This window comes from Xenopus tropicalis, chromosome 5, assembly GCF_000004195.4.
Source record: "Xenopus tropicalis strain Nigerian chromosome 5, UCB_Xtro_10.0, whole genome shotgun sequence".
Classification (NCBI taxonomy): Eukaryota; Metazoa; Chordata; class Amphibia; order Anura; family Pipidae; genus Xenopus; species Xenopus tropicalis.
In genome coordinates this window covers 43828934-43856501 of record NC_030681.2, presented here as the reverse complement: position 1 = coordinate 43856501, position 27568 = coordinate 43828934, and the positions used below count along the sequence as shown (strand labels likewise).

Sequence of the window (27568 nt, the reverse complement as noted above, 5' to 3'; positions counted from 1 at the left end):
TTGAATTGGAGAATCCAACAGAAATCCCAACATTTCGATCTTCTTTTGGAATTATTAAATCCTCCACAATATTTTGTTAAATCATTTAACCTTTAGACTTTGCCATTATTCATATTTTTTTTTATATGAAAATATAAATTGTTACTTTTGGTAGGTTTGTGGGAGCAGAACTTAAATAGGTATTAGTTAAGGCACTTTAGTCAACAGATTATGGATAGCTGAATGCAGCAAAGCTAACTATAAAATAAAGACCATGCCCTACAGTATATAAATAATACAGGTATAATTATTTATATAATACAGGCTAATTTACTTTTTCTCTGAAATAATTAAACAGTATCCTAGCCTAAAGAAACCTGATAGATCCCATATTGTTATATCAAATAATTTTCCCTTTACTTTACCTAAAGAATTGCCTTTTACTCATTATGTATGTTACAGATGCTTTGGCTATAACCTTTATTTCTGCTGTTTATTTAATACAAAATATGGAACAGATTCCCTTTAAGTTGCCTCTTATTTTGTTTGTCACTGTAAATACTAAAATGGCCTTAATCCTTTATGATTTAATAACTGTGTTTTTCTTGTTTATTTTTGATGGACCATTGGTGAAAAGCTTTGTTCAACAGAGTGTTGAAAAGCCCTCCCAGCAGTGACAAGCTTTCCAATGATGACTGTCTTTGTACACATTGTGCTAACTGTATTTATTAATATTGCCATGTTATTTGCCTTTATTCTGAATGGATGTTTGCATGGGACAGTGCATATGATATACTGTTAGAACTAACTGAGCTTAAACTACAAGTATATTTAAAAAAAATATTACAGGTATAGGATCCCTTATCCGGAAACCCGTTATCCATGAAGTTCCGAATTATGGAAAGGCCATCTTCCATAGACTCCATTATAACCAAATAATTCTCATTTTTAAAAATAATTTCCCTTTTTTCTCTGTAATAATAAAACAGTACCTTGTACTTGATCCCAACTAAGATATAAGTAATCCTTATTGAGGGCAAAACTATCCTATTGGGTATATTTAATGTTCAAATGATCTTTTAGTACATGAAAGGTATGGAGATCCAAATTATGGAAAGATCCCTTATTCGGAAAACCCCAGGTCCCGAGCATTCTGGATAACAGGTCCCATACCTGTACTATTATACATTAAATATAGTGAGTATTTATTATTAGTTATTAGTTAACAGTATTTATTATTAGTTATTAGTTAACAGTTGGCACAGGTTGATAAATACTAATAACATAGTGTAGACATATTACAAGTTCAAATTTTAGACAGTGTGTTTAGTCTGCTCTCTTTGCAGTTTTCCTTTTATATAATGTATTTTACAAAACCATCTGATCTCTTTATAATACTTATTAGCTGATCCAGGGGTGGATGCCTTTGCCTTTCACACCATGCATCAGACATGAGGTTAAAATTATTATTCTTTTCTCAGTGCTAATGAGGTCAGTGTCCTTTCTGATGGTGTGGTCTCAGTATGTAGATCCACCCCAACAAATGTTAGTGAGTGAATCTCTTGAGACAGGGTGGAGGTATTAGTTGATAATAGTAAGCGACTGAGCCAGAAAATTTTTCAGCAGGAGACAATTCCAGAAAATGATCTTCATTGAAAGAACCTTGTAAACACTGATCTGTTGTATATTTATTAATGTATTTAGAATATTGTGGATTTTATAAACAATATTTTTATTTAATTCAAAAGTAAAAGGAAGATAAAAGATTTTGCCATGGTTTTTAAAACTATCCCCCATATGTAATAAAAGGCACTAGGTTTGCCCAGGAGCAGTAACCAATAGCAAACAATAAGATGATTGCTTTTAAACAGGTGACTGGTCTGGGTACTTTCTGCTGATTGGTTGCAATGGGTTACTGCTCCTGGGAAAACTTAGTGCCTTTTATATCATAACCCCCTGTGAGGGCTATTAAAGTAGAAGGAAAGTTACAATCACTGGGGGTTGACAAAATGTAATTGTAATTGCTTACGTAAAACCCCCAGGGTGTATCCAGCAAAGCAATCCTCTTCCTTCTTTGGTTTTTACGCAAGTGCAGTGGAGTGAATAGCCAACTATAACAAAAGTTCAACTTAATTGCGCATGCGAGGGCCCTGGGATCCCATCAAAAGGTGAAGGAAGGAAGAGAATTGCTCACCTGTATTAACCCCTGGCCCCTGGAATTTTCTTCTAACAGGAGCACTAGCTAGAGTTTTCAGGTAAGTTGAAACAATGATTTAGCCTTCTCCTTTAAGGTATTTTATTTGTCTGAAGAATTAGGTTTACAAAAATGATACTTTCAAAGAACAATTCCTAAATAGCAAAACTGAACACTGTTTTTCTGTATTTTTCCAGTTATATAGAAGTAGCATCATTGGCTGTGGGATTAAGGAGTCTCTTTAAGCCTCACCAGATTTTCAGTGCCTCATAAGGGAGGGTGACTTCACAGTTTGAGAAACACTGTTCTAATATGAATGCTATTGTGTGATAACCCTACATTTGTGTAAGAGAATAGGGTATTTATTGGCAACAATGTGTGTATAATATTTAGGTGGTTACTGTGAAACTCTCTTTAAAGGGCACCTATCACCATAAAAATAGAGCCCGCGCTCCGGTTGGGAGAAGCAGTAGTTTTCGTTTTTTAGTTTAAAAAACAGCCCCTGCCGGAGCTAGGCCGTCCGCACCAGGAGGCAGCTCCTGCCTAGTTAACTCCCAAGTCCCAAACTGGACATGTCTGCTGTTTATGCAGATTATAATCTGTATTCGCTGTACCTGATTCCTGGTCTTTTATTTATGTTTTACTTTTTTTTATGATACATACAGTATGTGCTACTTTCATAGCAACCTTTAGCAGAAATGGGAATTTAAAGATGTGGAAAACTTGAATCTAGTAAGAGAAAACCATAAACATTTAATGAATATGTGTGCTTTTTGGATTCTGTTTCCATGTGCAGTGTGTGTGCGCTGATCCTTGCTATACCTATACATGTTCATACAGTTAGCAAGATGCACATTTATCTTAGGTTATCAGCCCAGAACATCTGCAACTTGTATAACCAATATCTTTGCCTCCATATTAAAATACAAACTGTCCTCTCTACCACAAAAGGGATGCAGCACCTGGTTTGTTGAATTACATAACACACTGTCAGATTTTCGTTACCCATGATTTATGTTAGACGTCATTTTTCTTTCTTTTTTTCATGCCACAAAGGAAAGTCCGTTATTTCATAAATACAGATGTTTTGGTATGTTCTCCCCATGCTTATGTGGGTTTCCCTCAGCTACCCTGGTTTCCTCGCACAAGTAATGGGGACTTAGACTATATGGCATTAAATTTAAATTTGCTGTACACCCGAATGGTAGCAGATGCCTTATAATTCTTTTTCACAAATAGGTTTTATTGTTTCCTTTCTTATAGTTTTTGAGATATAAACATGTCTCACAGTAAAGAAAGTTTGGACAAATTACGGTTCTCCTAACAGGAACAAATTAGTACAGGAAAAGGATTGATAATTTGTAATGCTTGAAACCTGACAGTGTTTACTAAATGCCTGCAAGAAACAGAGGCATGAGCTGTGTATTTAAAAATAATAAAAAACAATAAAAAATAATGGGTGCTCAATTTGACATTGCTTTAAATCAGGCAGAGCTATAATCAGATTAGGAAACTAGGAAATCTCTCTGAAATAAAACTGCAGAATCATTGCAATCTTTTTGGCTATGGCGCACACAGGACACAGGATACCCATTAATGCTTCCCGACTTCCCATAGAGAGCTATTATAAATGTTTTCATTTTTAGAACAATTTACTTTAGCCAGTGGTCTTTTTTCTATTAATAGAGCTAAGGGATCTGTTATCCAGAATATAATGGTTGTTTTGAATGGAATAAATAATAAATACATAGAAAAAGTTAATCTATAAAAAAATAATCAATAGCTTGTTTAAACAGTGCTCTGGAAAATGGCAGTGCAGTATTTTGGAGTTTTCTGGATATTAGATTTCCAGCAAATAAGGCTCCTTTCCATTGGTAACATGAACTTTATTATTTCGGTTCATGCTCTCTCAATGTTGAATCGAGTTGCTGTTCTGAATAGATTTAATACAGAGGGCCTCTCACATTAATAATTGGCAGCTGCATCCTTACAGAGTGGTTTTGCCGAATGCTCACTCACAGTAAGCTGCTTGTAAAGCTTAAATCTTGCTACATTCACAACCAATACTGACTCACAGATGTTTATAATGCATATTTTACTTGGCGGTACTATTGCCTAATGCTTGTCTGCAGGCCTTCCTTTGCTTTGCTGAACTGTATAAATTTGTTAAAATAAGAGAAGTGGATATAGAATATCCTCTTCTGCATACTGGTTTAACAAAGAGACCTGCATAATTTTCTTTGCCAAAGATTGCCATCTCACCTAAAATTTGGACAAAGATGCCATCTCTAATAAGCATTTGTTATAATATAAATGTATGTATCATAATTGTATCATTCCATTTAGAGAGTAGTAGTAGTAGTAGTATTAAAATACTCTCTAGTGTCCAACTGACCCTGTTGCACAGAGAGAAAATAGCAGGATCTCAAAGTGGTTTGATTATGGGGTATAAATGAGAAATCAGAGTCCAAAATGACTACTAAACAGCCAGTGCCCTACTATTCATGTCACTAGGTGGGAGGGTATGGATAAAGGGGCTAAGGAGGCAGGCACAAAAGTACTGGACCCCTTTTGTTACCCAAACATGTGGGTTTCTGGCACTCCTATGTATTACCCTTGGAGTAAAATGATAAATTTGGGTGACCTCCTCATAACCTCAGAGCCATGATAAACAGCACTGGAACATTTTATTTTCATATGCTGTTATTTTATCATCTAACAAGTAACTTATATTTAGACTCAGGAATCTTGCTGCCGTGTGATATGGTATGGGTTTTTTTTCTTTTTTTTTGCTTTGCTGCTCCATCAATTTTCAGTAATTATTCAGCAAGAAAGAAGGAATACATTCAACTTCTAGTTCTGTAATAGCCACCAATAAATTGTGAATTGTTTTCATTATTCTCCTCCAGGGTATGGTAAGATGTAGACCAATGTGGGATCATTGTTTAGTAACATAGACTAAGCATTGAATTTGAACCACTTTAATTTTATCATTTGAAAACTTGTTTCCTTTTGAGCTGTTTGCTTTTAGAGAAACAAGAAATGTGGATATACCGTAGATTAAAACCAAGCGTTTTTAAACCTTAAGACTTCGAAGAAATCATCCACTTAAGAATACTACTATTAAATTATACTGTGAGCTTTAGAATTTTCTAAAACAGTTTCTTAATTCTAACTTCAAAGCTATTATAGTATACAGTGTAAGCCTTATAATAGAAAATAATAGTTCAAAGGGAATTATTTTGTTAGCATAGATATTGTGAAAACACATATTACAGTTCTCAGATACCTTACAAATATTTTTGAGCCCTTAAGGAGTTGCTCCTTATTGCCACAAGAACATACCTAGGTCAGAATTGGCAAATTATGGTACCAGGCATCTGCATCTCTTATGCATTCATCTTTGTGTAGGTGTTTGAAATTCTCTATAACAGAGCATTGGTTTCTTTCACAATTCTTTTTGTCCTTTATAACATTATAATACACAAGGGCCATGAATATCCTGTATTTGATTTCCTTATAACTGAAGCTTAGTAATGTTTTCATTTATAATCGGTGCTTAGTGATGTAATTTCTGTCACATGACTCGATGAAATTTGTGTATTATAATAAATAATGTACACCCTGTTGTAAAATACACAGATATCAGAAGTCACTTCGGAGCTCCATAACCTTTATAAAAGCACTAGGCCTTCGACTTTGTGCCTTTATTTAGTCATTGAACACCTCGGTGACTTAATATCTTTGTATTTTATAACAGGGGGTACATTATTCACTATATACCTGACACATTACACAACTTTAGTATGCTGGGTGTTCCACTTAGATTAGTGGTCCCCAACCTTTTTTTCACCACAGACCGGTGCAAGACAAGAAAAAATGACCTCTTTACTGCGTTGCCTATAGTATGTAGTTGACCCAGTATGACAAGTATAAAGCGTATTACACTGCATATGGCTCTTGAGCGTGTCTTGCATGTGATGCGTGACAACAGCCGGGATCCGGCCCAGGGATTGGGGACCTGGCTTAGATTATTCTCATTTTTGAATGAAAAAAATGTACATTGTATCTAGGCTATAACTTTGTTTTTTAATTGAACATTAGTCTATAAGCAAGTCCAAATATAATTTGGAGCATTGATAGCTAAATTCCATAAAATGCGCTGAGAATTGATGTAAGGGGGCATTCTAATATAGCAAAGATTAGATAGTGTCTAGTCACCAGTCAATGTGAGCACATCTGCACCAGTGTACTGTGAATTTCTCAGTGCCTTATTTAAATTAAAAAGACTGGAAGGACCCAGACTCAGTGTAGGTATGTATATGGGATCTTAAATCTGGAATGCTTGGGACCTGGGGTTTTCCAGATAAGGCGTCATTTTAATTTGGATACCATCAGTCTTCTAAAAAGTCTTTTAAACATAAAATAAACCAAATAGGATTGTCTTGCCCCCAATATGGATTCATATAGTATAGTTACCATCAAGTATAAAATACTGTTTTATTATTACAGTAAAAGGAAATAATGTTAAAAAAATACAATTATTTTCTCTGCACTCTGTGGGAGATAGCCTTGCTTAATTTAGAGCTTTCTGGATATAATGGATCCCTGAATAAGAGATCCCTTACCTGTACCATGTCATATGTAACCAGCACTAGAGTGCATTGACAGAAACCTGAGTTTATTCTTTTATCTGTGAAGGGTTTCTGACTGAATTGTTGGTGATATACAGTATTAAAAAGGCTTCATCATTGCTGCTCTGTTCAAACATAATTATTCAATGCCCTGTACAAACCAGATATTTTTCCACAAGATGATGCTAATGATATTGGTCAGACCAAGCTTCTCTCTCATCTGTGCCGTCACTGGAACATTTAATTGGAAAAACAAATTTATCCAAAGCTCTTTTATAATCACAATGATGAGTGATTACATTTGGAGGACTTTTAAAGTCAAAACCTGCTAAATGCAGTGTAACCTTTTATTAACAGGAATTTTGGCCCCACACATCAACACTAACCAGCTGAAAAAATAACCGCAATAATGTTTTAAATTATGCATCTCAGACAAATAAGAGCAACTTTTTTTGTTGGAGTTATAACTTGAAATTAATTCCTGTTAATAATATTTACAAAATTCAGCCTTTTTTCAACCACTAAGTTTTGGGATCAGCTTCTACTTGACATATTAAAACCACAAACACCAAAAAAATGAAATATTATTTGAATTGACAAACTGGCTTCAATAATTTTTTGACCACATGATGCCCCTTTTTTAGTTTATTTTTAATACTCTTCTTACTAGAAGCAGCTAGTGAAGTAGGGATTGGTTCAGTTGAAACCTGCTAAAAAATCTATATGTCACTCACTGCTGTCTCTAAGGATGCTTACACTATTTATAGCTATATGTATAACTGAGAAGCAACTGACATATGTACCCTGATAAACAATCTTCTTCTGTTCTTGCTGAAGTACATTTCTTCCTGCTGTAAGACTGTAGCAACTTCCGCTCATAGAAGCATGGGCTGCTTCTATCAAGACAAGGGAAAATTACAGGCGGGTTGGTTTAAGTTTGGATAATAGAACTGAAAGAGTGTATAGGAGAAGAAATGAAAAGGGAGAGCAGAAGGCAATAGGAAAAGAAGTGCACAGAAGAGATGGTGAGAGGAAAGGTCAATAAAAGATCAGACAAGAATATTCAAGAACAAAAATACAAAGAGAAAGATGATGGGAGAGATAGAATGTTAAAGCTGTGAAGCAGGATGGAACAAGAGTAAAGGAAAGTATAGTAAGGAGATAGTACAGGCAATGGCTATGGCATGCATCTAGAAGATCTAGAAGTAAAAGGAGAATAGAATAAAGTAGAAACAACTTATATGAAGAAAATAACATTTTAAAAAGAGTTTTAGAAAAGAGGTCCGAAGGGAGGAAAGCAATGTTAAAGGTAAGGAGCAAAGTAGAGATTGTGATACAACAGCAAAACTGAGTGTGCTAGTAGTTTAGTGTGTTTAGCCAATTGTCCTCTAGCATGGCCTGTGTTTATTGTAGATTTAGAAACATATTCATCACCTACTTCCAAAGACTCTCCAAAATAAACTATAGTTATTTTAGAAAATGCTGTGCTTTCAAGTCAAGAAAGGGTGAAGAATTTTTGAAAATGCATACTATTATCACATACTATGTTTATATGCTTATGACATTTTCAGTTACTTTGTATTGTGGCACAGTGGCTGAGATCACACTAAAGGAACGGTATTTCACAAATGTCATTGTTCCATAAGGCCTGAGAAGCCATAAAAGCTGTTGAGATTGAGGAGTCATCACCTGTTGAAGAGGAGAAGGGGCTAAGTCAGATCACTAACCAGGAACTGGAAAATGTGCTTGTGCCGTTTGGGGGAGCAAAGTGGAAACAAAATAACCATGTTATTGTGAGTTAAATATTTAGAATTTTGCTGAATTACAGTGGAACCCCACTTTTAAGTCTTCCCAGGGTCCACAAAAAATATTTGTAAAATCTGTGAAAACATAAAATCTGGGAAGGAAGGAACGTTGCTTAGCTGTTCCTGACCCACAAAGAGATATCATATATGGGAAAGTATTATTTCACAGGGCTTCTACTCTAATTTGCACTAATACAGGCTGACACAATACAAATACTAGACTTTTTAGATATTCAGACATTCAGGTAGCCATATACTAATGCTTTTCTAGATTCAGATTTTTTAGCTCTAAAAGTCACAGAAAAAAAAGTTGCACATTTTTTTTTTTAGATTTACTATGCAACAAAATGACAAAAAATTTGAAAGATCATGTAGAAGTCAATGACAGATGTCCCTTCCCTGAAAGATCCTTCTTCGAAAATGTGGAAGTTTTGGTGTAACAGTTTAAAACAGTACTTTTTCAATTTAGACCTTTTTTTTTTTTTAATTTTTTGTATTTATTCGAGTTTATTTGAATTTTTAAAAAGGAAAAAAACATAGAAATGTTATAGTTTTAGTAAATCTGCGCCTCACACATTTAGATATTAACACTTTAGTGTGTTTGTTGCATTATCTGTGTATAACTAAAAGGTTTGTAAAGAACCCTGCTGAATGAAACCATAAACCTGTTTAAAGTTACCATGGGTATTCCAGTCAAAGGTATCGCCACTTTGACATTTACACATTCTCACACTTGCATATGCATATATATATATATATATATATATATATAAGTGCATACATATAAACACATTTACTAGCAGTTTAGTATCATATCGTGCATTTATTTCGATTAATGACAACATAATGTGTTACTGGTTCTGTATTTTGTTATGTGTCTGTAGGGTGAAGTTTTGTTAGACTTGATAGGCTCTTTGTTATTCTTGTGTTTCCATGCATATTTATGAGAGAAAAATAACAGCCAGTTGAAAAATGAATGATGAAATGAGTTTGCTGTGGCAACAAATTCCAGTTCTGGAAGAGTCAGTTCCTGGCACCATACACACTGTGCAGTTTACTTTAGTCTTAATGCAAGGTACCCCTTATTATATGATGTGTCTGTATTTTTGGTTCATAAAAAGCTATGATTTTGCAGACCAGCGTATACCTTTGTGTCTATGATCAACCACTGAACATGGTCAGATAAGCGACTGGCTGTTTGCATTTAGCATAACCTGGGGCATACTTATAAAAGTGTGCATTTAATTTTATGTAAAAATTGCCATAAAAGTATAAAATTTAGCAGAAAATTAAATAACTATAAAGCCATGTTGTAATAGAACACTTTTACCTTGGCATTAAGTCCTATTTAAAGGCTTTGGTTGCACTACTTACTAACATGCCTAAGGCTGAGTTACACTGGATTTTGTCCCAAATGTTTACACTTTAATAAACTTGGCAAAACCCATTGCAGTCTATGGAAAAAAAAACATAACTAGTAAAACTGCATGAGAATGTGCATATTTTATGTATTTTTATTTTCTATGTTGATTTCTAAACTGTTTAACTTACAGCTTTGTTGCCTTTTCAATACATTTTGAATGCTTAGTGCTTTCCTTTAAGTGTGGAGATCCCAGCTTTGTCTAGATCAGTCTTCACTGACTGATTATAGTAAAGAAAAAGGGTAATATATATTGCCTGAATGTATGCATAAGTATGTTTGCTCATTATTGTAAAGAATCAAAATTATTTTATTTTTATTGTCATATTGTAGTAAGCATTTCTCCCTGGGTCTATTTATATCCTTCTGCAGATGATGGATAACTTGACTACAATTGTCCCGGAGCCATACAATAGTTTAATGTGAAATTTGGTCCAACTTGCCTTTATTTATAGCCAGGGCAGTGCTTTCTAGATGTGCATCATGCTTTTTTAGTATACTTGCTGTTTTTCATTCATCACAGTGATCAAAGGTTGTAAAATGCATAGTGATCATTTATGCACTCCTTCATTTTATGTGAACTTATTTGTAGTTATTATTATAGATACAATCCACCACACTTTCTTTGTTTTAAAAGAAAACTGAAACACTAGATAGTACAGGTATTGGATCCCTACATAGTACCGGTATTGGATCCCTTATCCAGAAACCAATTATCCTGAAACTTTTGAATTATGAAAAGGCCATATCCCATAGCCTCCATTGTAAGTAAATAATTTTAAGATTTCCTTTTTCTGTGTAATAATAAAACACTGTCTTGTACTTGATCCTGACTAAAGTATAATTAATCCTTATTGGTGGCAAAACAATCCTATCGGGTTTATTTGGGTTTAAAGGATGTTTTAGAAGACATAAGTGATTATCCAAATTATGGAAGATCCTGTTATCTGGAAAACCTCAAGTCCCAAACTTTCCAGATAACAGATCCCATACATGTAACTATAATCAGACAATGAGCCTGGCTCCTTCCAGTCCTTTTAATTTAAATAAGACACTGAAAAAGTCAACGCGCACTGGCGCAGATGTACTCACATTGGCTGCCGATTGGTTACTAATGTGAAAACTGTGCTATATTAGAATGGAATCTAGTGATGTGCGGGCTGACAAAAAAAGGCAGCCCACACCTGACATGAACCTGCCTGCTCCCAACGCACCCCCAACCTGGCAATGCACCTCTATTTATAGACTCGCGCCTGACCCACCCCACCTCTGACGTCACAAAGGTAGTGGGGCAGGGCAGATGTGTGCCTATAAATAGAGGCTGTTGGAGGCGGAAGCAGGGCATAGCAAGACCTATTAATTTTTTTAACAACTGTCCAGTCATTGGCTGAAGTAATATGTATTCTTGCTTGTTTGTGTGTGAGCACATTACCATAGTTGAGGCAGAGGGATGGACTAATGCTTAAAATGGCAGCTGTATTAATATGAAATAGTGTTTTAAATATGGACAGTTTTATGTGATATATTTCTATAGCGGCATGTAATGTTCAAGTGTATAGTTCCCCTTTAATAAACAGTGCCTGGCATCTTGCCATGCTGAAGTAATTATGAACATATGTTTTCTTTCTTTTAGTTTTGACTTCCCCTGTTTTTATGGCTGTGCATGGCCGTTTTTTCCCCCAGAAAAAAGACACTGCCTTGTGTGCTGCTGGCAAATATACACAACGAAGGTGTTACATTTAAACACCATTATTGGCATCGTGCCAGACACACTAGAGAAATAGTATGTTTTGGTCTGGACACCTTGTCATAACCCACTGCTAATGACCATATGCAAATCTCTCCCTGAGAGAGGAATAGTACCAGCAAACAAACTGCTTTTAATTGATATAATAAATCATACTGTCTCTATACACAATACTAATCAGTAATTTTTGAAGCTGTTCTGCATATGACTCCCCTCTAAACATTACCCTTCCCCAAGAGTTCAAGCAGTTGTACCAGCTGAGAGTTCTACTTTCTACAAATTAATATTACTCTAATGATATAATGTGAAACTCCCATAGTGTCAGTGCAGCAATTTGAGATTCCATTTATTAACCTTCTAAAATCAGAATATATTTCTACTGTAGGTAAGAATGATACCACTACAAAACAAAAAGTTGCAAACACCTTCTAGGCATTCAAGTGACTTTTTTTGTTACAAATGGGGGAGGGACAGGTAGTGGCGTAACTTGGTTGCTCTGGGTCCCCATGCAGAAAAATCCTGGCCCCGACCATGCCACTATATTTTAGGTAGAAGAGGGGGGGACTAAAGTTCAGCAGACCCCGCAGTCCAGGCCCCCCTGTGACCGCGGGGTCTGCTGTGTTTATAGTTGGGGACAGGACCAGGTGCCTTTACACAGACCTGTAAAGAAAAATGGACTAAACCCCAATGCTCCTGCCCTATCTCCCTACACTGCCAGTCTGTTTCTTGTAATTCATTATGTAGCTTTAGAATTTTAAATCAGTTGTCGGACTTTAAAATATACAGTTAATAGGGTGTTATTGTTTTGTGTTCAAATTTTATAACTGGACAAATAGAACATAGTGGTGCAATGGTTAGCACCTTACCTAGTTAATTAACTTTATATTTACACCCTCTCCTATTCATATTCCAGTTTCTCATTCAACCCACTGCCTGGTTGCTAGGGTAATTTGGACCCTAGCAACCAGACACTGTAAGGTATTTTTAGTGCAGGAAACACATCCAGTTCCCAGGCTTTATGGGGGATGTTCTCTGATTGTCTTTTTACAGTTTGTAGAATTTTTCTTAAAGTGATACTGACACTAAAAAACTACTATATAAAATTTGAATGTACATTTAAAGTTATCTATAGGTCATGTTGATCATTTTTCGCTGATAGGGCTGCTTGTGTAAGTCATTGTTACTTGAAGTTCCCAAACCTTTTCCAACCTGACTGTCCTAACAAAACCTGTCAGTTATGGCTTCTAATGCTAATGGACTCCTACTACACAAATATGGAGCCCCCTCATAGAGAAACATATATATCATATAAGGTAAAATTATAAATACCATGTAAAGACAATGTTATGATAGATTAGAAAAAGGTTTAATTTCTGGCATCAGTATCTCTTTAAAACACCTAAAAAATGTATAATTCGATTGGACCTTTCTTCAGTGAAAACTGGAAATCCTGTGATTTTAACTGTAGCTTGCTTTAAGTAGGTTTAATGAATTATATTTTTAATTTTTTAGCACATAATAATAAATGGCATGATACACCTAGCCACAAGGATGGCAGTGATCAGTATAACATATGGCTGTTTGTGCAGGTTTATTGGGTCCAGATGGTCACTGAAATTTAAGATATTTGATAGATGATATGATAGAATAACTTGTAAAACCCACAATCCGCATATGCTTAATGCCATTGGGACTAGAAACAGGCTGCTTTTATTGAACATATAAACATAACATACAATGTACAAAGGTCTTAGTTGCTGAAATTAGATGCCACTTAACCCATTATTTGCTGTAGATGTTAAATCTGTTGACCTGGCACTTTAGTTATACAGTGTCATTACTGTACTTTCTATTTTCCCAGGTACAAATTAGTCAGTGCAGGATTAGCGGTCACTGACAATTCCCTCACAAACAGCTAATATGGAATCGGCTGAGGAGCTATTAATGGCCAACTAAAACCAAAATAACTAATTGTCTTAAGCATCCTGACAAAAATTACGATTTATCAATATCTTATATTATCTTATACAGGTAAATATTGCATCTAAGTGCAGGTATAGCTTGTTAAGATTTCTGGGCTCTCTGCCAAAAGCCACTTTTTAATTAAGTTTGTATCTTTTTTAGCATTCAGTGCAGGAGATCTAAGGGAAATTGACTTTTCAGTAAGAATCTGGGACTGCAGGCTGAGCTGTTAAAAGAGGGACTGTCCCGTGAAAATTGGGACAGTTGGGAGGTATGCTACTATACTTAGGTGTAGTATGGTAAACATGAAATAATGCATCACTCGTAATCATGACTTGTTAATATTAATCATTACATTGTATACAGAATGTGGTTATGTAAAAGAAAGACAATTATCATTTCAGACATTTCCTGATTGTGTTGCACAATTTTTACATTATTAAGTGTATAATGTTGCAGGATATGAAACAAACAGAGAAATCATAAGCTCTCGGTCCAACCCTCGCTGTAGTGTGGACCAGCTGCTATTTTTTTCAGGGCTTAGACTAACCTACACTAACCAGCTGCTGCAAATTATTTACAGCCATTTGTTGCCAATATTTGTGCAGCCATTATTTGCCAATTTATTTCTTTTATATAATGTTGCAGTGTGCTTGAATATTTCTTGGTGCCATGTTAGTAGTATTCCATGTTTAGCCCTTCACACCTTGACCTATGGGTTGCACCCAAAGCCACTATTAGAATAGAGCTTAAATAGCGTCTTACTCTAAATACAGTGCTCTCTGCGTGTGGGCCAGGTGTGGCCGTGGCATGTCATTGTCCCCTGGAATGCCCTCTAGTTTGTACGGCATTTAAAAGCACAGGTGAGAAAGAACGAGAGAACTCTTTATGTAACCAACCAGCAGTCTTTAAATGCAGGACTGCCTTGCAGCTAACAGCACTATGCTTAGCACCTTTTGCCAGGTTGCCATTGCCCTGGATGCAAAAGGGCATAATTGAAAAAATTCATTATATGCAACTTGGACATCCACACGTTACATAAAAACCCAATTTTAACTGGACAACATGATGTTCTAATCTTGACATTTGGAGATATCACAAAAGCCTTGAGTAAGTTGGCCTGGGGTTGATTTGGCAAAATATGTAGAGGTCACCCTGCATATTTTCCTTGAAAACAGAGGTTTAAGTTGTTTTTGTGAAAAGATGCTGCTGTCTGCTTTGTTTTTCTGTAAACATTGCTCCTATTTTAGGTGTTCTGAAAATAGTCATAGGAAAAATACAGTAACCATATTTGACACAGTCCCAAGCTGAACTTTAGTTATGCTATCACAATGCAAACCCCTGTTGAAAGGACTGTAATAAAGTAAAAAAATCTACCAGAAATAAAGTTTACATTTACTGATACTAAACTTGAGAGAATATTGGGTTATATGGGAGGGATGGGATGCCTTATCCAGGAGCTCCAAATTACAGCCATCTCCCATAGACTCAATTTTAAAGGAAACTATACCTCCAGAATGAATACCAACAGATAGTTTATATTAAGTGACCTATTAAAGAATTATCGTATTGGTGATCCGAAAGTCACGAAATTTTCTTACCAAACGATTGTAAAATGCAGGAAAACCTTTTTCAACTTTGATCCTTCTGTGCATGATTTTGGAAGCCTCCCATAGGACTCAATGGCAATGGCTTGAATGAATCCAAAACTTTAGTACTCGGCGTGACAATCCAATTTTGTCGCAAAGTACGAAAAAAGTCGCCGAAAATACGCTCAAAGCGTTTGTGGATTTGTAAATGTCCCCCTTAATGTATGGAGATTCAAATTACAGAAAGTCTCCCAATAATTCCAGTCTACAGATCCTATACCAGTGTTATTAATAAAGAGAAAAATAAGAGAAGGAACTTAATAATGTAGTATTGAAAGAAAATATTCCATGGATTTGTACATTAGATATCAATAACCAGTGCTTCATACAAATTGATCAAAGCCCAGTAAGGTAACCATGCATTGCATTTATAATCCTATTATTATATTGGTATTGTATATAGGGTATTTTGAGGTCAAAGCAGTGTTAGAATAACCAGACCTATTGCTTTGAAACTTGCCAAGTTCTCTCTTGGTCTCAGCTGACCACAAAACTTTTTTTTTTTTTATACATTTTAGGTGGGTCACCCATATGTTTTTCCGCAAACTCCAAACATGCTCCTATATGTTCTCTTTAATATGTATAGGTTTTTTTAACACCCTCCCATACAAAACAGTGTTATCCAGAGCTTTTGATCCTTTATTTACTTCCGTCAGTGGTATGCTTAGCCCATGCCTACTCGTGAAGTATTGTGGTGTTAGTAAAAATGAGAAAAAAAAATAACTTTAGGTTTCAGTGCTTTAAAATCAAAATGCCAAAACAAACAGCATTTCAGTGTAGGACTGAACTAAGTTTAACAGGGCAAAATGGGGAAATCAAAGCTGCTCCATGTTTGGTCCTTGTGAGGTAGATATCGAATTTACCAGTGTACAAACCCTTCCCTTTCCCATTTTTCATGGGGAGGTTGTCTATGGTCTTTTTGTAGAGCAATCATTTTCTATGTATCCATTTATTTTATACTATTGTTTTCTTATATGACACATGAACAAGAGACTTTGGCAAGTGCTAGAGACGGATCCTTTGCACTTTCCTTTTTCACTTTCTTTAGCACTTCTTTTTGAACTCTTGATGTGATTTTTGCAGGATATCCACTTGTAGAAAGAAAAACAACTGTATCAAATTGCTTCAATTTGTAAACAGCTGGTCATACTGCAAACTGAGAAACAAATGCATTTGCACTTCTGTGCATGTCTACCATTAATCTTCTCAGGTAGTTCTTTAATTGGAGAAGTTTTTGCATGAACAGCTCTTGAGAACAACATTCTATAACCAAACTTTGCCTACTTTATATATGGAAGGATACCTCTACCCTGCATTTCCAAGCTTTACCTTATTGGTTGGAACACTGCACTTCATTTAGTTTGTAGAGAAGTCATTAGCCTAAAATTTACACTGATGGTGAATATTTAACTCTTTAGATGCCAGCAAACATAGAATGAACAGCACCAACATTAAAAGGCTGCTCTTTTAGTTCTGCTTGTGTTTTTGCCGGCAAGCAATGTGGCATTTAAATGTTAAACATTGTTTTTGCTATTGATGAGAAACGTTCAGTTGTCTGTGTGTGGTAGGTTCAGCATGTTGTCAGTGCGTATTTGTAGTTTGTATATTACTGTTGAATTTGGTTGAACATGAAACCATATTGTTACAAGTGATTAATACACAAGTCAGAATACCAATGGGTTAGGAAATTGTTTTTTGCAACCTTATATAAAGTAGTCTGTATAATCAGTTTAAGGTGATAACTGTTCCTATTGTACAGACAAAATGAAGTGTAAGGAAAAAAGGAATTAAAAGCTCACAAAGCAGACTAAGATTACTAACTGTGCTGGCTGAACATCAAGTGTTTGACTTTTAGTATGAGACACCTTCAGCGAGCCAGTTTGGCCATCAGTCTGTGTGGTTTATAAAAGAGAACTGCAAGAAATGCTAATATACTAAGCGTCTAGCCTTCATGATTACATTTTACCCTTGCTAGAAAAAACACATCCAAGCCAAAGCTGAAAGCCTTCTTTTAAAGCCATTTGGCAGCTCAAGAACCAGAGTTTAGTATGTCGTGTGATAATACTGTTTTTTGTTTTCTAAAAATAACTGGAGATTTCCTGAGTCATGAACAGTAGGTCCATTCAGAATTCTAAGTCCACCTGTTGTCAAAGTATTAGTGTTATTTTCCTTTTTTATTTGGAAACATGAGACCTCATGTGTTATATAACAACATTTAAAATGGTCTTTGAATTGCCGTTTGCAGCCCTCGAATTAAAGGGGTAGTTCACCCTTTACACACTTTTTTTCAGTTCAGTTGTTCATAAATAGTATTTCAGAAAAAATGATTTTCAGCTAATTTCTATTTTTTATTTTTGACTGTTTTCCAAGATTTAAGTTTATATTTTCATTTTTGTAACCTTCTGTTTCCCAGATGCAGCCAATTAAGGGGTGTGTTTTCTACACTAGTTTCATAGTTAGATTATTTTCATAAATTCATCCCTGCTGAGCATTCTCTCTGAGCTGTTATAATTGATACATTGCATTACTGACACTCCTCTGATGCTGCTGAGATATGTATTGACTAATATAGCAAATTGTAATGCCTTAAAAAAGTCATTAACCTATCTTACTGGGCTACTACTGGAGACACTAGAGGGATGAAAATGAAGCAAAAATATTTTAAAATAAGAAAAATGAAAGTAAATAGAGAATACAATTAAACCAAAATATTCCTGATGTACTATTTTAAAACTGAACGAATGTTTAGAAGGTGAACTATCCCTGTAATTTTTTTTTTTTTTTCCATCAGGTGACTTTGGATATCTATGACATTTATTTGATTTTTTTTTTTCAGTAATTTGACATTAAAACAATACCTCTGAATTATTATTATATATTATTATATTATTGGTTTAAGCCAGTTAAAGTAGTGGAAAATGTCTCAGTTCAATTTTTAATTGATTTTGAATTAATAATCTCATGAATTTACATTTTTGGTGATGATTTATAAGAGATTGCTAAATTGTACCTTAAGTAGTTAAGGTGGTTACTGCTCAGAAAATCCTAATCATGCCTTGTAAACAATGTATTCTTCCAGCATGGTAAATATTTGTCTAAATTATTTCTTCTCACATTAGATATGCATTGGGGAGTCAGGATTCTGACCAGTCATAGTGCTGTTGAGAAGCACTAAACATTATGTCCCCACATAACAGAACATTGTTTGCCTGCTCAAAACAGCCAAACAAGTTTTGACAAAATCACACAGGTATAAAATCTGAAAAATGTGTCAATTCATTGACACTTTTCCAACTGTAATTTTTTTTTTTTTAAATAGGGTTTTGTTACCTAGCAAAAGAAAATTAAAAACTGCCAGTAATCCTACCGTTTACTTTAGGGATGTTTTATTAGGAGCAAGTAAGGCACAATCATTATAAATTTTACATTTGCTTTAGTTAAAAAAAATTGTCAAAATCAAAAGGGCATGTTTCATTCTAGCATTTTTTTTTTTAACTTATGGAAATACTACTGCTTTAGTGTAACATAACATCAACTATTTAATTAATGGACAAGGCAACCCAGAATTTATAGGCACTTTTCCTCCCCCTGATGTATAACTTGTTTCAGAGTTCTAATGCTTACTTTAGCTTTGTTGCATTCCGCACAATAGATCACTGTATGGTGCTCTCGTGCATCATATTGTCTTCCCTTGGCAGCCAAGTGATGTCTGCACATGCATGGAGAATACCCAGTCTGCTCTGTGAATTAACTGGTTTGCTCTGTGCATGCTGCAGTCTCTAAAACTATGTAGTGAGCAGAACTGGCAGACTTTGTCTCAGTGGAAGACTAAAGGAGTATGGGAAATTGCTATAGATCTTCTCTGCAATATTTTAGATAAACAGATGCAAATTGAGGCATGTCATGAGTGCTTTGTTACTTTCCTTAGTGTGGGTAGGCTTTTCTTATTACACAATGTTGTGGGGGCTTTCAACTTGATACATTACATCAGTAATATAGGATGGAGCCCAGTTCATCAGATCTATTTGTCATGTCCTAGTTGTCATGGTCCTAGAGCTGTCCAAGAGCTTTATAGGCTTTTGGATTATTTGATAGTTGAAGATTGGAGAGCAGTGCCCACAGCCGAGTTTGTTTAATTCTGACCTTTTTTAAAAATTATTATAAACCCTATCATTTTGCTGTTTCTGTGCGTTATAGCCTTTACTGGCCATTCGGTGTGGCTGAAAAAAGAAAGAATTAGACTGTATTTTGTGTAAGTGATATCTTTATGGAGTCACAAAGAATATAAAATTGTACTAGCAGAGATAAATAAACATAACATTCTTTAGTACTGAACCAAAGCAGAGGCCACATGTGTACAGACATAGGCCTTAGTAATATTTGCTGGAGTGTTGACTTAAAGAGCTTGTTCACCTTTGTACAACATTCTCAAATCTAACAGTTCACATTAATAGAACAATCTTTGCCATATACATAGTTAACCAAAAAATGTGCAGCTGAAGAGATATTTACCTCAAGATCATCTCTCTGCTGATCCTTCACTTCTGCAACAGACCCTGTGCTGGGGGGGGGAGGTCAGTGACCCTTGTAAACACTACAGTTGCTTTTTTACTTTCTTATATGATGTCACTCATAGCACTGGCAGCAGTATGTCTCCTGTCAGTCTGTAACTGCTTCCTGTGCTGCAAATCTAACATAACCGTATGTTACATTTGTGATATGCTGAGTCTGTTTGCCTATGCCATTCCAAGGGAAAAATTAACCAATTACCTTTCAATTTATGCAACTGGTTAGAGCGCACAAGCAACCAATGAATTGGTCCAATAGGAAAAAAGTAAGGGCAAAGCCTGGGCGTGATGATGAAAGCATATAGGAAGTTCTCAGTGTGTCAGGTTCAAAATAGGCCACTGATCAGAGAGACAGAAGAAGGACTGATATAACAGGTATAGAAAGTAGCTTTTACAGTGTCCTTTTATAATGAAAAATTAATCATCTGACATGCTGAGAGCATTGTTGATGGTTTCATTTGGATATTGAACTGAACAACCCCTTTATAGGTAGATTTTAAAATGTGCTGTTGACTGTGCAGTGAAAAATCAATTACTTTTTATTTTATATTATTTTTTATAAATGGCCAAACTAGATCAGCTGTCATAGAGCATCTTTTATCTGTAATGCTTGGGACCCGGGGTCTTCCAGGTATGGGGTTTTTCTATCATTTGGAACACCATGCCTCAAAGGACATGTAAACCCCACACACAAAAATTTAATCAGTGAACAGCCTCTTTGAAATCTTTCAATACCTGCCACACTGGCTGTCCAGAGGTTAATAGTAAGGCTACAATCTCCTTAATCACTTAGATTTCCTTCTCCTCCTATAACCCACTCGCCCCCCCCCCTCAGGAATTTGCTTTGACTTCTGGCTTGCCAGACATGCTCAGTTCTAAGCTCAGATTACTAAACATGCCCTCCAGTCTAGCAGCCAGTGAAGAGATGGCATTGCTGGTTCCCATAGAAACTCAGCTCTAGCTGTCTGCTTCATTTTTTTTCTCCCAACCTTCTCTCCTGAGCTCAGCGCAAACAAAGCAGAACCTTTATCAAAGACAGCTGTGCCTGTGTGAGCCTGTATTCTTGATGAAATGTATGGCCACCAGGTCAAAGCTACTATTTGCTTTAGGAAAATGTGATTGTGCTGGCAAGCGGAGGGGATATATGCAGTACAAACTATGCCATTTGGGTGGGCGAGACGTTCCCAACTGATATACATTGTAGGCAAATGTAGGCTTTACATGTCCTTTAAAGCTACTAAAAGCTTATAAACCTTTCTTATTCATGAGTCACAGACAACACAACCATCATAAAAGTTCATTGGGGTGCCAAAGAAGGGCTAAGATTGCTTGGTAAATAAGACCCTAGCAACCACAGTTGCTGAAATACTAACCGGGTGGTTAGGAATAGACCAGTATGCTCATTGATGTATTTAAACATTTTTTGTTATCATGTATATTTCAGTAATATTTCTGTTTACTAATCTATATGTAATTATTATTTTGGTAGTGATTTTTTTAAATGAGTAAGTTCTGGGTGTGTCTATGATAGGTATGTAAGGCCTTGGAGTAATAAAAAAAAAAAGATTGAGATGTTCGAACTTGAGAATATTACCTTCCGCTCCAGCAGGCCCGCCGCCGGTCATGGCCCTTTGGGGAGGGAGGTTCTTCCTGCTGTAAAATGTAAAATTGGCTGTTTGACAGTTGCAATTAAAACCCTGGACTGAATGGTGGCTTGCCAATCCTATTCAACTGGTTTAGCTATCAAACTATTTTTTGCCTGTTTTTGTAGTGTATCAGATCGGAGTAGCTGCTTTTTATTTACTTTACCAGATTGAATATGGATGTCATTTTCAAATTTGCTTCAAGCTTGCATTTTATTTTCATCATTCTCTGTGATAATATATACAATAATATACAGGTATGGAATCTATTATCCAGAAACCCATTATCCAAGAAGGCTCTTAGACTCAATTCAATTCAAATCAATTTTTTAAACATGATTTCCTTTTTCTGTGATAATAAAACATTATCTTGTACTTGATACCAACCAAGAAATAATTCATTCTTATTGGATTTAATGTTTAAATGACTTCTTTTACTACACTTTGGTTTGGAGATCCAAATTATTTAAAGTTCCCTCATCCGGACAACCCCAGGTCCCGAGCATTTTGGATACCAAATCCTATATCTGTACCTCCTGTTGTAAAATATAAGGATCTTATAAATCAGGGAGGAGTTGCAAAACTAGATAAAGGCATGAGTTCACAGCCATGAGTCATTTTTCATTCCCTTGGGATTAAAAAGTGATCCACACATGCATCTAGTCATAAGAATAGCTTTTCTTTATAAATGTGTCATTATGATTAAGCAGGCTAGTACACGTGCGAATTCTCAAGTAAGAAGGCCTAGAACATGTAACATGTTGAAAGACCCTCATTAATGCCTTAAACACATGTAGACATATCATGTATTTACAGCTGTAGCTGTTTATTGGAAGTAGCTAGATTTTCTTTTCTGATCATTATGTCCATTAATCATTAAATTCCAGGTCCTTGGGAATGAATATAAAGTTGTGTTTCTAAAACGTTTGTTTGAGCAGGGAATTGTGCAATAATTAGCACAACAGACACGGGCCACATCAGTGAGCCAATTAAAGTCATAAATCCAACAGGAAATCTTTCACTTTATAACTTTATAAGGGGACATGCCCCATGAAATTCATACTCCTCTATTACTGAATTCTTTTCAGCTTTGGTAGTTACAGCATTGCCTATTAACATAAGGAGACCTGACAAAAAAAGAAAGGAAATTCTTTAAACTAAAACAGAACCTATCACCTCCTTCATTTATGTATGGAACTGCTGGTTCCAGTGAGTCACTGGTTTCTCAGAATTTACATGTTGTCATACTTCTTAGAATAATAAATGTTTCTGCTTGTAATATTGCACTCAAGCTGCTGATGAGGTATAGTATTTGCGAGAAAAGTACTTTATACCTATGTTTTTCATTGTTACTAGAAGAAACAATGTTTTAAGGTTAACATAATTAGCAAAAAGTACTTGAATCTATATTTATGCCCCAATATATTAAGTAGATATAGGGTTATATGCAATGCAATTATATGGTTTCTCTTTACATCTATTGTTACTTGGAATACCATCGGTGTATTACAGGGGCAACACTGAGGAGCTAACTTGTCATGGTGCTTGAAGCCTAACATTAATGCCAATCTTAGCATTCTTTTTGTGGTTAAAATTGCTGTGGGGTCTGTAACACTGTACCCTGACAAAGGCTTAGAAGTGGGGCTGAAACATTGGTTCTTATACAATTATATAAATAAACTTTGTGGTTTTTTTGCTACAGAAGGACTTGTGTTATGCCAGCCTTTTTGAAAAACTAAACCTGTCATTCCTCAACTTAAATTGCAGTTTCTTTCTCTCATATGCAGTTTTACTTTAGTATAAATTGTACAGGTTAAGAATTTCAGAATATTTAATTTAACATATTTTACTATTCTTTTTTTTTCCCAGATTTTGCCTTCAATAAAACTATAACTACTTGAGGTTTTGAAGTCTAGGGGACATAATTTTTGTATTGCCAGAATAACTATATTTTCAGAGCTACAGCAGCCTTAACACTTCACTACACACTGGAAGTCATTAGTCTCTGTGGGACTTTAAGTGCTTAGTGGAGATCTGGGCTATATATTTTTGGCTGCTCTAGCTCCAAATATACAGCATTTTAGTTTAAACAAATGCCATCACTAGTCTTGGCTGCCAGTATCTCTTTAACAGAGTTTTATTTTTTTCAAATCAAATACTTGTTGAGATTGGTACATTACAGTACAGTCTATGGATATAGGTAGAACTTTAATTATATGTTTAGGAAAATTTCACGATATATGATAGCTGGTTTACATTTTAATGTAGGATATAAATAATACCAGTATATTATATTTCCTGTTTAATTCATTATACCGTTTTGGGTTTTTTTTCAGTTGAAAAAGCAGCTGGGAGATTGTGAGTCTATAACTCAGGAAATAGTTGGCAGTGCTCATGTGGAGAACTATGCTCTGAAAATGTTCCTGTATGCAGATAATGAGGACAGAGCAGGGAGATTCAATAAGTAAGTTTTAATTACAGATGTTGATTTTAATGTATCTTGAATATGACTGTTTCTTTATGACCAGAATTTTAGAGTTGAAAATCCCTCTATGAAATACATTTACACTGAGGCCGGATGAGGTATGTATGAGCACTTTATTATTGCCTGGTTCATTACGTATATACAGAATAAACACTGAGCAAGAAATCTATACAACTCAGGTTATGGCTATATATACTAGACTTGCCCTGGTTTCTTCTCCATATTCTTTATTAGCCAAGTGAATAGCTGTTCAAGGCTGATACAAATACATATACAAGAGGGCAAAATTAAGCTTCCTTTTTTAGTAAATGGTAAATAATTGAAATAGATTGATGGGATGTACTTAAATAAAAGTCTTGTAAAGGCAAACTACCCCTCAAAGTACACCTTTTATAAATAGACCCCATTATACATAATAGAGGTATGGGATCCGATATCTGGAAACCCATTATCCAGAAAGCTCCGAATTATGGAAAGGTTATCTCTCGTAGAGTCTATTATAATCAAATAATTCAAAATTATAAAAATTATTTCCTTTTTGTCTGTAATAATAAAACAGAACCTTGTAATTAATTAATTAATCCTAAAACAGAATCTCGTGCTTGATATAATTGACCCTTATTGGGGGCAAAACAATCCTGCTGGGTTTATGTAATGTTTTTTAGAAGACAAAGTATGTAGATCTAACTTACAGAAAGACCCCTTATCTGGAAAACCCCAGGTCCCCAGCAATCTGGATAACAGGTCCCAAACCTGTAGTATTTCATTATGATGTACTGTGTTTATGACAGACTAAACAGTTCATTAGAAGATAGAACAGGAAATATATGCTATGGTTGTATTTGATTTTCAAGCTGTGATCACACTTTGTTGTCATATTGTAGTCCTTTGTTATGACAACATTAAAACATAATTTTATATTATCTTTCTTTTCAGAAATATGGTAAAATCTTTCTATACAGCTAGTCTTCTTCTTGATACACTGGCAGTATTTGGAGAGCTCACCGAAGAGGTAGGCATCAAGCTGTTTTCAGATGAACTGTTTTGTCTTACTGTTGAGTTGTTGCTATTATTATTATTCCAGGTTAAAATTACATCTGTTTTGTGAATTTCCATCTATGTTATATTTGGCAGACTAAAGTAAAAATTGAACTCCAAAGGAAGGCATCCACGGGTCACTTTTCACTGACAGTAATAAGAATCCTTGCAAGAAGTCAGCAACAGGCAATTGTTTCAGGGAGACATTTGATTACCATAGGCCACCCCTGATCCTTTCTGTTGGCACTAATAGAAAGTGACTTTCAGATATATTCTCAGCTACTGGGTAGCACAAAGTGATGGCTATTCCTCTGCCCTGTGGGTTAGATTTTGTCTCTAAGCTAACAGAAACTTCTTTTCCTGATGTAGTTTTTTCCTTTTTTTTTTTTTTATTTCTAACTTGATTTTCTTCGCCAGGTCTCTTTAATCATCAAATAATTTAGCAGTGTGGTTTCTGACGCACCCTTATTTTAGGCATTAACTATTTAAGTTTTACTTATGCTTTCTTGGAGCACAATTTTAAACAGAAACATGTTTGTAAGGAGTAGTGAAAATAACATGTTTCCACGTGTGGAATTCTTTTTTACTGGGGCTATTTCAGAATAGGTGTTCTTTTTGGTTATGGGACTCGAGTGTTGTGTGTACCTTTCTGTTTACTTTAGCTGTTGCCAAGAGCCCTCCCTAAAAAGCAAGCTATAAAAAATATTTATAGGAGTTCTGTTCATACAAGAGATGTATCTGATTTCAAATTGTTCAGTAAGCGTCAGTCATTCTCTTTATTATTTTTTTTCTAATTGTATACTTTATTTTTTTTAATTTTTATAATTGTTTATTTATGATCAAGTATTTTTAACGTGAGTATTTATGGGATCGTAGCAGTGTTGTTGCTGCTCCCACAGTTATTGGGCAGAGTAGCTGCTTTTGGTATTGTATTTTTTTTAAATGGCATATACCAGTATACTTCTTTATGAAAAGCAGCTCTGTTATCAGTAATGCTTGGGACCTGGGGTTTTCCACATAAGCAGTTTTTCTGTAATTTGGCTCACCATACCTTAAGTCCACTAAAAATCATTCAAACTTGAAATAAACCCAACTAATCTTAATATGGATTCATGCAGCTTAGTTAGCATCAGGTACAAGGTCATATTGTGTTATTTAGAAAAAGGAAATCATTTTTAAAAATTGGAATTATTTTCTTAAAATGGACTCTATGGATGGATGGCCTTTCCATAATTCAGAGCTTTCTGGATAACAGGTTTCCGCATAAAGAACCCCCTATCTGTACATTGCAGTTCACGTATTTATTGCAGCCACATCTGCTGTCATTGCTAACTGCAATCGGAGAAATGAAGGTGGAGGATTCACAATTGAGGTTTATTAAGTGAAAAAAACAGTATGTTTAGGGCAGATAGAGGTGACCTATAGCAACCCAAATTTTCATTCTATAAAGTTGGCAAATATAAAGTAGGTTCATAGAATGAAATCTATGCATACTCTCCCATATACATAAACACTTCCCAGAAGGCAGGTGTATTGCAACATTTTGTCATCTTGAAATCTATAGTTATGGCTATTTTTGTATAATTATGTTCAGGGAAATAATAATCTGTATCCCTGTTGTGATGTATGCAGATAAAATGTCTATAAACTTAATCTACCAATGTAATTTGCTTTGTTTGCCATCATTTAAAATTCAGATTTATTTCCTGTCATTTAATTTAGTGCTTATTATGGATTAATATTTAACAAGCTTTTATATTGTATAAAATAGTCACACTAAAAATATCACTATATTATACCCATAAAGAGAACTCTCTAATGCGGTTTCATGTAATTCATGTGTTTTGAAGAGACTTTGTTGCATTATTGGTCTGCTTTCAGACTGGCAGTGGCTTCTATTAATGTGGGTACAATGGTCCATTGAGTTTGTTATATTCCCTGAAGAACTTTTATGGTAACAGCAAACTGGCTGGATGGGCAGAGTTACATATGAGTGCAATTACAAGAGCTGTGCTCCACATTGTATAACAAGGCAAAACAATGTGCCTTTACAAGTCCATGTTGATTAAATTACATTAGTGATTACTGCTTCAGTTATTGACAACCTCGGGAGCAAATTTCTGTAGGAAAGGGTACCTTTTCACAGAGCCTATAACTCCTGCTGGGCCTGCTGTGGCATCACTTCATATTTATTTTTTATGCGGGCTCTGTTTTGTGCAGCTGAGTTTCCTTATAATATATAACTCTCTACATCAATTTGCCCAGCTTGCAGTGCATGAAACGGGCAGATCCTACATTATGTGTGTTGCCTTAATAAAAGATCACATAATCATTTTACATAATCATTAAATTTAAAATATACAGTAAAAAAAGTGAAGTTTGAATGGGTTTTTTTTTTACACAACAGAAATGAACAGAATAAAAGGGTAACTATTGTTTTTTTT

The 27568-nt window shown here is 35.2% G+C and overlaps 1 protein-coding gene across 1 annotated transcript in view; it reads left to right on the top strand.

Moving 5' to 3' along the window:
• vta1 (vesicle (multivesicular body) trafficking 1) overlaps nt 1–27568 on the top strand; it is an 84808-nt gene that overhangs the window by 29941 nt on the left and 27299 nt on the right. Inside the window, 2 exon segments of the mRNA NM_001008107.1 lie at nt 23938–24065; nt 25023–25098. Coding sequence (NP_001008108.1) covers nt 23938–24065; nt 25023–25098 — 204 coding nt within the window.